This window comes from Crocuta crocuta, unplaced genomic scaffold (genome assembly GCF_008692635.1).
Source record: "Crocuta crocuta isolate KB4526 unplaced genomic scaffold, BGI_CrCroc_1.0 scaffold427, whole genome shotgun sequence".
Classification (NCBI taxonomy): domain Eukaryota; kingdom Metazoa; phylum Chordata; class Mammalia; order Carnivora; family Hyaenidae; genus Crocuta; species Crocuta crocuta.
In genome coordinates, this window is record NW_027533273.1 from 2,500,407 (window position 1) to 2,511,878 (window position 11,472).

General features: G+C 52.4%; 1 protein-coding gene across 1 annotated transcript in view; it reads left to right on the plus strand.

Moving 5' to 3' along the window:
• Positions 1-6,652, plus strand: part of TMEM163 (transmembrane protein 163) — a 245,389-nt gene extending 238,737 nt beyond the window's left edge. The window contains exons 7-8 of the mRNA XM_077747882.1: positions 4,196-4,337; positions 5,586-6,652. Of these exons, the coding sequence (XP_077604008.1) occupies positions 4,196-4,337; positions 5,586-5,646 (203 nt within the window). The 3' untranslated portion in view covers positions 5,647-6,652. The remainder of the gene's footprint in view (positions 1-4,195; positions 4,338-5,585) is intronic.
• The last annotated feature ends 4,820 nt before the right edge of the window (positions 6,653-11,472 follow it).

Below are 11,472 nucleotides of genomic sequence, written 5' to 3' on the forward strand. Positions count from 1 at the left end.
AGAGCTGGGCCACTTGGTGGAGCTGAGCGGACATCTAGTGGCTGACTGGGGGACTCTCCACATCCTCTCTGAGCTCCACTGGCTTCTCTGAGGGCCTGGAGGCTCATCTGTGCCCCTGATAACCATGGAGCCGAGAGCAAATGATTTCCATCTGCCCTGGGGCAGTAGCCCACTCCTTCCTCTCTCCTCCTTTCTTCTGGTCACCCTGAAACAAAACTCCCCGACTTGGAGAATGCCCAAGATGTACACTCCAGGGAGCCTGTGACAAAGCAGTGGGCTCTCCTGATGCTTTGGGTGGCCTTTGGCTAGAAGGTGTGTGATGCAGAGCCTTTTTTTCCCTTCCTTTTTAAGAGGACTGTCCTGATTCCCTGTGTTAAGAAGGACAGGAAGATTCAAGGGAGAGCTGGAGGCAAGAGGGGAAATGCCAGCCTCTCATAGTGAGAAGGGGACGTGGGATCTTGATCGATCAGAAAACAAGAAGGAAATCCTGCTTCCCAGGGCCTGCTGGTCCCCCGCTTTGTGTGGTATGGAGGCAGCACTGAGGATGTGATTGCCAAGGGCGAAACCATGGGTAGCCAGACAGGGAGGAAGTGCCAGTGCGCGCTGTATGCTGGGGCCTGGGGTGGCCTCTGCTGCCACGAAGATTCCCAGTGCCCTGATGGTTTTAAAACATAGGGTTTAGAAATGTCTGCCACAGGAGCTGCATGGAGAATGGAGACAGAAAGGATGCTGAGCCCGTTTTTTCATGGTCTAGAGGCAGATGAGCATGGAGAAGCCATAGACACCAGCCACTCAGGGGCCACAGTGACAAGGGGAAGCCAGGAGGCAGCATGGGCCAGGGCCTGCCTGTCCCTCCCCTGCACAGTCAGAGGTGGAAGACTCGATCTGGACCTGGGACGTGCAGCCAAGGTCACCACTCAGCCTCTGCTGCCCTGCTCTCTCCCAGGCACTTAGAGCCAGCTCTTATGCTGGCTGGCCATGAGAGGAGCCCGCAGGGGGTGATGGGGGGAGGTGCTCACTGTGGGTGGCGGGCACGGATGGCCTGCTAGAGACCGGAGAGCAGGCAGAGGCCACAGCTGGAAGAGCCCTCCCTCCGTGCCGGCTCCCGGCCAGCCCTGGCCTCTCCTTCATCACAGTTCCTGGGCTGCCCTTTGGAGGATGTGGCCTCCGGATGGGAGGAAGGTGGAGGTGTTAGCCTTTCCCGGTTCCCGTCACCTTTATTTAGGTGAAACTGAGTTGGAAGCATTTTCCAGGTATGGCCCTTGAGCAAGCTTGGCAGGGAGTGGGGAAGTTGAGTCTCCAGGGAGCCTCAGACTAGCCCCAGCATTGCAGGAGCAAACTTGCTGCCTGACCTCCCAACCTCCCTCCCCAGCAGAGGGGGTGGTGTTTCTCCAGAGCTCTGGCCACAGGCCCTGCTTGGGCAGGGCGGGGGCTTCCCCTCTCTTGGGACAGCTCAGCCCAGCTGCTGCTCAGTAGGAGCCCTCTTAGCACAGCCAAGGCCACATTCCATGCCTCCCTTCCCTCCTCTTCTCCACCTAGTAATTCATTAATTAAGGCAGTAATCATCTCAGTGCCTGAGAAGTGCTAGCCCCAGTTTTGGGACTTAAAATATATCAAGTGAGACAAAATCTCTTTCCTTAAGTTTATGCTTCTAGTGGGGGAGAGAGAGATGTTTGTAACAAGAAGAAGAGTACAAGTAGCATGCTAGGAAGTGAAGAGGTCTGCAGAAGAATAACAGCAAGAATGAGAAGGTAGGAGGGTGGGGGTGTGTCGGGAGGAATCACTTTCGGGCGCTGAGGTTCAGGCTGGGAAGGAGGCAGTGTTGGAGACCCCAGGCGGAGCTGTGTGGGCTGCCGGGTATGTCTGGAGGCGGCCAGGGTTGGCTGGTGCGGGTGGCAGTGTGGTTGGATATCAATGAATGAGGAGGTCTGTGTGTATGACGTGGGAGAGGCAGGTGGGGCTGCTCACATCAGCCTTGAAGAGTCTGGATGCCATTCAGAATTGGGCAACTGTTTTTTTTTTTTTAATGTTTTTAATGTTTTTTAAAATTTCTGAGAGAGAGAGGTAGTGTGAGCAGGAGAGGGGCAGAGAGAGAGGGAGACACAGAATCTGAAGCAGGCTCCAGGCTCTGAGCTAGCTGTCAGCACAGAGCCCGACGCGGGGCTCGAACCCACGAACTGTGAGATCATGACCTGAGCCGAAGTCGGATGCTTAGCCGACTGAGCCACCCAGGCGCCCCTGGGCAACTTTTCTATTGGAGGCTTTCAGCTCCTGTCTAGGGAGGGAGGGCGATGTGGGTAGGGGGGAAGCAGGGAAGGTGCTGAAAGGCTACTGCAGGGGTGCAGTCAAGGGGCAGGTAGGTGTGTAGGGGTGGAGTGGTGAGAGGTAGAAGGAGTATGGGAGGTGAGAGCTGGAAGGAAACACTTGACAGACTGGTCAGATTTTGGACTGATGATACTTTGGGTGGAGCGATGGTAAGGACGCGGATCCTAGAGTTCTGGATTAGGTGTGCGGTGGCACCGTTTACAGAGAAGGTGGCAAGAGGGCCAGATATTTATTTGGGTGCAGAAGTTGAGATTTTCGCTTGGAACATGTTCAGTTTGAGATGCTTAGGGGTGGGTTTGCAGCTCAGCTGAAAGGTCAGGACAGAGCGAGCAAGCGGGCAGACAGCGGTGTAGGGAGGGTGCAGGCAGAGGAGGGGTTCCTACGACTGCACAGGGAGAGAAGGATGCGGAATAGAGAGAGGACAATACTTTGCCTTGAGAAGCAGAGCACAGGGTGTGATCCCCCGCCGGTGGCAGCCTGGTCACGGAAGAGCTCGCCACAGTGGAGCCAGAGGAAGGGTGCCAGGAGAAGGAGCCGCGCTGGGGAGCCAGCTCTTCAGGAGTTGTGTGAAGGGCAGCAGAGCTGGGGGGGTGGGGGGGTGGGAGTCTTCTCCCAGGAAGAAGGCTTCACGAGTGGGAACAGAGATGGAGTTGGCTGTGCGCAGGGCCAGCAGCTGCACGTGGTCGGTCGGCAGGCAGGGTACGATGGGTTGGTGGCGGGAAGGTGAGGCAGTGTTGTCATGACCCATAGTCATGGAAGCAGGGGAGAGGGCAGACTTGAGGGGAGAGAGGAGGGTCCCACGCAGTGGCCATCAGTCCTTGCCCGCCATGTCCAGCTGGTTCCCATCACGGGGGAGGGGCCTGCCCACATCCACCCCGCCCCCATCCTGAGAAAGGGGTTGGATGTAGGCTTTGCTCAACATCTCTCTCCCCTGCTCTTCTAGAACCTCCCTTCTCAGTGTATGTGCCCTGTGTATGCACAGGAGGTGGTTCAGTCCTGATCTTCTGGTGCCAACACTTTGGAGTTGAGCAGGGGGTGCTGCCCCAGACATGCAGTGGGGCCTGTTGTCGGGGAGGCGCGTGGACCTGGAGCTTCTCCTGGGGCCACTGTCATGCTGAGGCAGGTGTGAGCCCCCGGCAGCCACTCCAAGCTGTTCCTTCCTTTTGAAAACTCACAGGTCAATGAGGTGGGGATCAAACGAGGCACCATATGCGAAAGGAGACGCTGGTGTCTCTTAGCTCCGGTTGTGTTTGGATTGCCCTTTCTGCAACCCTGTCACAAATTCTAGACTTTGCATTTCCTTTCCTGGAGAGTGAAAATCCCCAGCTGAGGTGAGGCTCTAAGAGAGGGACAGGATGTAGGTTGAGGTAGAGCCCCAGCCCTGCCCTTCTCCGTCTATGTAACCTTCGGTGAGCGTGTTGAACTTCGCTCTGCTCAACTTAGCTCTCTCCCTGGCGAAGTGGGATAATATTCTGACTTCATAGGATGCACAAGATTCCAGGTTGGCCCTTGGCCCAGCAGACATTCGAGCCATCCAGGATTTGAATGTCTCCTGTGTGCAGATGCTGTCCTGGACCCTAACAAGTTCAACAGGGATGGAAGCCCTTGCTCCCCCAGAGGTCTGCACTGTGTGTGGGACAGCGGCCACACACGCGCTCTGCTACGTGGGCAGCGTCTGGCAGGGCCTGGACGCTTGACAAGCCATGTAGGTGGCTGTGGTGGTGGCTGTCACTCTCAAGTGCTTCTGGGCAATGTTCCTTGCAGCACACGCTCCGGGCTGTGGAGGCACGCCTGGCATTCGGGTGGTCTCGTTGGTGGCTAAGAAAGTTTTCTTGGCGCCGCCGTCAGCCTCTCTCTGCTGTTTCTCCAGGGTTTAACTCCCTCGTGGGTGGCGTGATGGGCTTCTCCATTCTTCTGAGCGCCGAGGTGTTCAAGCATGATGTGGCGGTCTGGTACCTGGACGGCAGCATAGGTGTGCTCATCGGCCTCACCATATTTGCCTACGGGGTCAAGTAAGTTCTCCTTTTGTCTCTGCTTCCCCAGTGGCCAGGAGTGCCATGTTTTCCACTCCTGACGGTCACAGCGTGCACCTGTGACCCTCCTGTCACAGGACCCTGGGCAAGATCAGGGGACTGGAAAAGCCCCCAGCATGGGGTTGGAGATTTTTGTGGCAGGCACAGAAAGGAGCCAAGGGCCTTTAGGATTTAAAGCCTAGGCCAGTTGTCAGAGGCTTACTTTCATCTGCGGTCTTGGCAGCTCACTCCTTGGTCTTCCTTTCTCTCTAATGAGGGTCGTAATGACACACTGGGTAAGCACATTTGTGCGCTGTCCTCACAGGAAACGCACCTCCAATGCCCTGCTTCTGTGGGATGCTTGGGGCAGGGCCCAGCAGCACCACTCAGCCAGACCCCAGACCCCACTTAAGGGGACTTTTTACAAAAGGACTTAAACCCACCCTGAGTCCTCCCATTGAAGAAGAGGTGGACAGACATCACTGACTCGGTGCTCAAACATCCGGGCTGGAGTTGGGCTGTGAGAGAACAGTTTCTAAAAGGTGTTGTGGTTTTAATTACTAACGCGCTTCCTGTCTCCCAGGAGGACAGCTATAAGGAGGTGGCCAGGATAAGGGGAAATTCGAGTCCTCATCCACTGCTGGTTTCAGGGTGAAACAGGACAGCTGCCTTGTACCAGCTGAGTAGTTCCTGCAAATGTTAAACCCTGGAGTCCGGCTCCTTGCTGTCTACTCCAGAGACATGCAAACACATGGCCACGTGAGGTCTATACATCGACCCTCACAGCAAAGCAGGCACCACCCCAGAGTCTGGGCCTGGAGGAATGGATGTGTGCGGTCGAGCCCCGTAGTATTCCTCAGCCCTAAAAGAATGAAGTGTTGCTCCATGCCACAGCATGGAGGAACCTCGAAGACACGGTGTCAAATGAAAGCAGCCAGTCACAACAGGCCACAGTACGTGATTCCACATAGAGGAAATACCCAGTATAGAGACCGAGAGTAGACAAGCAAGTTCCAGAGGCGGGGACCACTGGGGCCTGAGTGCAGGGGGATAATTGGATGGTGGATAATTCAGGTTTGTACGATCTATGAATATACTAAAACACACTGAATTGTTTGCTAAAAGGGTGAATGTTCTCGTATATGCATTACAGCTTTAAAACAGCCTTCCGTTTGCTTCCCCAAGTGCCCACGCCGCAGGGCCGCAGGGGGTCCGTGTCAGGGTGACCTGTGTGTTTGCTTGCTGCAGACTCCTCATCGACATGGTGCCCAGGGTGAGGCAGACCCGCCACTACGAGATGTTTGAGTGACCGCGGCCAGCGGGCCTGAGCGGGCTGCTCTGCATCTGCATGAAGACTGTCCAGACGACGAGGCTTCCGCGCAGGCAGATGGTGCCAGTATTTCACCAAACATCCAGTTTCTCTTTAGGAAGGTTTGTGTTCCTGGGAACAAGGTCTGCACTGCCCCCCTTGCTCCGCTGCCCCCGTCAGATATGTTAGGACAGCAGGCGCAGGGGTGAGGACGGGCTTCCCCTCCTCCAGTGAGAACTGACCTTTTCTATTCCCCGGAGTAAGAATGTTCTTGTGGGTAGGCTCCAGGCTCTCCTCGGCGGAAAGCTCCTCTGTGGTGCTCTCAGCCTGAAATGGATAGCACGTGACCAGACCCACCTCCGAGGGACTCCCCGTGGCCCCAGCCACCTCCCGTTCTGGAGTCTTGCATCTCCTGGCAGATTTTAAGGGAAGGCCGTACCTTCAGTCCCTCACCCCTTTACACACCCAGAACCATCCGTATCGATCACTTCCTAATTTCTATCAAGGTATTTCATTAGTTTCATACTGTTTTACTAATCCTGAATCTAAACAGAGTTGTTCACAAGGAGACCATTCTATTTTTAAAGTACTTAGTGATACACGTACGAGCTTTGCATGGTTGAACTAAGCACATGACCCCTTCTTGTACATTCAGAACCTGAACATACATGTAAAAACAGGATCCATTTTTGAGAGATGTGAAACTACAGTTTATTTGTAATAAATAATTATATAATCTATCCATATATGCATATATCTATATGCTGTGTTAAGTGGTAATGGTACATTACAGTCTGTTAGAGATGGCTTGCCCCTCTGTAAGGAACAAGATGTTCTCTGTTTATGTGACATTAGGTATAGATTCTGTAAAAATGTTCCCCCGACACACAACATTCTGTACCTCTGGCACTGCGGCTTGTACAGGCGACAGTGTCTGACCAATAAAGACCTTTACCTGTTTTGTATGGTATGGGGGGTTACCTCGGAACGTCACTGTTGGCGGCGGGTACTCTGGTGTGGATGAAGGATGCTGTGGAAGGGGTCCCTTGTGCCTGGGGGTGGGGACACCTGTGATGTAGGGTGGTTGCACATGCATGTGGGGGTGCCGGGACTTCTGGATGTGCTCCCCAGGTCTCACCTCTGCCGACCATGCCCCGTCTCCCATGGGGCTGTCTCAGGCTGGCTGAGGGGAGGTGGTTCTTCCAGAGAGGTCACCGTTCCTGCGTAGCTTCCTTCCTCCGAGGGCATTTTGAGGAGGTTCTAGGGGCTGTTACTACGTCACATGGAAAAAAGGGTCAACTGTTGGAGTGGGTCTGGGAAATGCAAGATTCGATGGGTTGCTTTTCTACAGATTTTCTCGCTGTATCTCGTCTATATGGTTGGAAGCTCAGGGAGGGGAAGCTATGACGTAGTTCCCCCCAAACTTCAGCATTCAAGTTTTTGCTGGCACTTTTGGGAGCCGAGTCCCACAGATGCATGATGAGAACTGCGTGGAGTTGGCCTTCCAGGCAGTAGCCAGAGTTCCGCTGGCTTCAGAGAGGCTGGCCGTGACCTTCCTTGTTTCCATGGCATCTCAAACAAAAGAAAAAATAAAAAGCCCACCAATCCTCTTCCCAACTCGGTTCCCTTGTAGGTCAATGCAGGGCAGGGGGGTGTGCTCTGAAATTAGCACTGGGGGATGTGACAGAAGAGAAAGAACACTTCATAGTAAAACCCTTCCCACCCCACCCCTTAAACATACCTACCTTCTCAGTAGCATTTTCCACAAGGCGTCTGCGGATGGTGGAATGTTGTCAGTGGATGCTGGAATGGACGGGTTCCACCAGTGACCCTTCCCCCCGCCCCAGACCCCCAAAAACCAGTGCCACCTGTCACACAACAAAAGTTTATTGAAAAATAAAGTTCTCCCTAGTTTTCTCTACAACAGTGGAAAACAAAGCAGTGTTCTCTATGCCGGTACAGTACATTTGGACAGCGACACCTTATTTGCAGAATCCTGCACTACGTAACCCCAAGAGTGAACGGTAGAAAACGGTTGTACCAGGAGCTGTTTGGGGACACAGACGCAAATGGCCGTTAGCTTAAGGACGTCAAGGTTATGACAGCAATGACAGTAGAAAGGGTGTCACCATCTCCTTTGGCATCGATTGTCCTGCTCTTGTCCTGTTAATACTTGAGCATGATAGTGAGCAAAATGCATCCTAGGTCTGTCCCACTTTAACTTTGGCAGAGGTGGTGGGCTCTACTAAGTAAGTTCCCATCCTCAGGTGCCAGCCAGGCTTTCAAGACCCGTGGCACTGCCCACCTGAGTGCCCGCTACCACCCCCCACCGGGAGCACACAGCTGCCCTTGCACTGCCGCACCTGCTGCTGGGAGGGTGGGGATGGTCCTAAGGTCCCACAGAATCTGGGGTGAAGGGAACGATGCTTTGAAGAAGGTAAATTCCAACCTCACACCCAAAGACACACAGGACTGATTCAGTAAAGCATTCAAAGAAACTGAGAAAAACCCTAGACTCCAGCAAATTCCTCCTTATTCCCAACTGCAATCTATCCAGAACAGGGCCACGATAGAAGACAAAACAACTCTAAGTCAGAGAAGAAAGGCTAAAAACCCAAGAAAACAAAAAGCAAACAGGTAAGAAGTGATTTTGGGGAAACACCACTGACCCAGAGCAGCCTCTCAGGAGTGGTTCTGAAGATACTACCCCCTTCATGCCCCATGACTCTATTTGGGTGGTCAGAGNTCTAAGAGAAGAAAGGCTAAAAACCCAAGAAAACAAAAAGCAAACAGGTAAGAAGTGATTTTGGGGAAACACCACTGACCCAGAGCAGCCTCTCAGGAGTGGTTCTGAAGATACTACCCCCTTCATGCCCCATGACTCTATTTGGGTGGTCAGAGAGTCTTGGGGCCCCTAAACTGGCTGAGCTGGCCTGGAGGAGAGGTGGGTCTTCTCGGGGACTTGGCCCAGAACACACACGTGACAGCTAACCAGCCCAGGGTCTGGCCCCTATGGGCTAGACTGGGGGGGGGGGGGGGGCGCCCCGGCCTGCAGGGAGTAGCAAAGGGACTTCCTGGAGGAGGAGAAAGCATTCAACTGGCCATTCCTTCCTCCTCAAATAAGAACACAGAAAGTCTTTATTATTTCATTTCAGAGGAATGTAGTTAAGCTTGACTTAAGGGGTAGAGTCTGTTAGAGAACTTAATTTCTAGCTCAAAAAGTTCTACAGAGAGGAACCCTGGAATGATCCAAAGACACCAGTGGGGTGAGGCCCAGCATGTGGGTCACCCTTCTCATCTCCAGCTTACAAATTCTTACAGCCTAGTCTCATCTGGGGCTGAAGTCAGGCATATTTGCAGATCAGTGCATTTAGGGATACAGTAACATTTCAACCATCAGGGCGGGTACGGGGCTTGGACAACCTAAACCAATAATTCCTACAACATTCTGTCAACTGGGAATAGTATTTTCTTATAGTTTTCTTTATTTCTCAAATTCTATGAAATGCTAATAACCATATTTAACATTTACGAGGGCTTACTACGTGCCAGACGCTGCTAAACACTGAATCCTCACAAAAACCCTACATGCTACAAAAGCTAGGGTAATTTTTTCCTGCCACTGAGAGTGTACAGCTAATTTGACCTTTTGCTATAAAAACTTAAGTTTCTGGTTTTTGTTGAAGCCAACAAGAATGAAAGGAACTCACCCTTGGCTTTGGGAAATTCCTACCTTCCTAAAGAAGTCTGAATCTACTATGTCCATCCATCTCTTCACATGGCGGGCGCTCTGCAAGCTCTACAGGGATAGATGGGATTAGAATGAAGCCAATGTGGAAAGCAAAATACTTTCAAATAAATAAATAAAGCAATCCAGGCTTGGGATACTAACACAACAGAGCCTGTCGTTAACGAAATAGACTTTTTTTTTTAAATCAAGGATTTGGGGGTCATGGAAGAGGGTAGTACTGTCCCAATTATATACACAATCTAGGTAAATCACCTTGGAGAAATGGGGTGGCCTCCCTCGGTCTGGTCTAAAAAGCACAAACCCACCTGTACACAGCATCCGGTTTCATCACCTTTACTAAACCCTGCATTCCCTAAGGAAACAAAAAGGATGCATAGTTTTTTCCCTTTATGATAATCAGATAAAGTGTTTCGGGGCTAATGCTGCTCATGAACTTAGACCTCGCCAATGGGCGTGGGCAGCCAGTAGCACGAACGTGCTGGCACATTGGCAACCGGCTGTGCTCAGGGCCAGAGACCTGGAGCGGACCGAGAGGGCCCAGGCTGGTCTGGAGGAAGCCAGTCCTCCCAAGAGTGCTTGTGGCCTCGTACGGGCATGTGGGCATACGTGCTGCGGTCCAGGGGCCTGGCGGGCATTTCCGGAGCCCAGCCTGCACGTCCACAGCGACACAAGGATGTGTCCTCTATGCTGGAGGAGTCATCGATCCTCCTTAAATGGCACCCAGATTGTAAAAACCAACCCCAAAGAAAAGTGAAAAGGCACATCAAAAGTGAAAATAAATATCAAAGAAACAGACTCTTAGTATTTTGAAACATAGAGCAAACACACACAAACGCAAACTAAAGCAGTGACAAAAAAAACCAATCCGGGCAAAAATGCAAAAAGTATCTCCATTTGTACATGTGCAAATCAAATTACATACATGAGATAAATGAGGTGTTTACTGGCATTAAAATAAGTGTGTTTCCCCTTTCAGGAGTTTTTACTTCTCAAAATGCTTATGTTTCAAAGGAAAGCCTTTTCTCCTTTAATAAATTAAACTTTCCTCATGGTTTTTTTTTTTTTTTTTTTTTTTTAAAGAATTTAGGATCACATGGTGGGGAAGGGGTGGTGGGAAGCCAAATTTCACCTAGGGAAAAAAATATACACAAACTTACAGACCAGGCAAGGTGAGCCTAGGACACAGGAAGACACTGATCCTGACTCTGGATTTCTGTCCCTGTGGAAACCATCAATTAAAAAGGGTTTAGGATTCCGTTCAGTTGGGCAGAAGCAGAACCACCAAAGGCTCCCAGCCCCTATTCGGAGAGGCCCCCTTCCCTCCCAGGGCACCCAGGGACCTTGCCCCTTCTGCACAGCGCAGATGGCAATTCCTCTCTAGTTTCCTCCTGTGGGTCACGGAGGAGACCTGGGCCACGTTTCTGGTGGCCTGGGAGCTGCTGTACATTCCTCTTCCTAACACCTTGGCCCCCTGGAGTGTGGGTTTGTCCCGGGAGCAGCAGCCCCCACCTGTAGGAGTCTGCTTACTTCTGGCCACTAATGGGCTGATGGGTGGGCGGCAGGGATGTTCAAGTGCAGTAAATAAAGTGCTCTGCTGGGCTGCTTGACTCGGGTCCTGATGGAGAGGAATGGGGAGGCGGAGAGGCCCCGAGCTCAGCAAACAGGACAGCCATAAATAAATCCATAAATCCCTGTGGCTTTTGGAACACCAGGCAGGCACAGCATCTTTCTGGGAATGTTGCCTTCCAGCTTCCTTGCTCTCTGAGTCCCTATGCTCTGCAAAATGGGTTAATCTGGCTGAGCGAGGGAAATCCTGCTCAGCCCGTAGGCTCCCCCTGCTGGTCCAATGCCTGCATGACAGCTTCACCTTTGGAAGCTCCCACAAGAACCCAGGAGAGGGCGGCACTGGCCCAGGAATTGCAGCTCTGGGAGCACAAGCGAATCCCCACAACTTAGGGTGAAAACCAAGAGACTCATTTCTAGGGGAAAACACCACAGAAGGCAGTTGCTTCTCCGACAGCAGGACTTGCCCTTGCAAAACTTCCAGGAACGTGCGTGGGGGCGCGCGCGCGCCC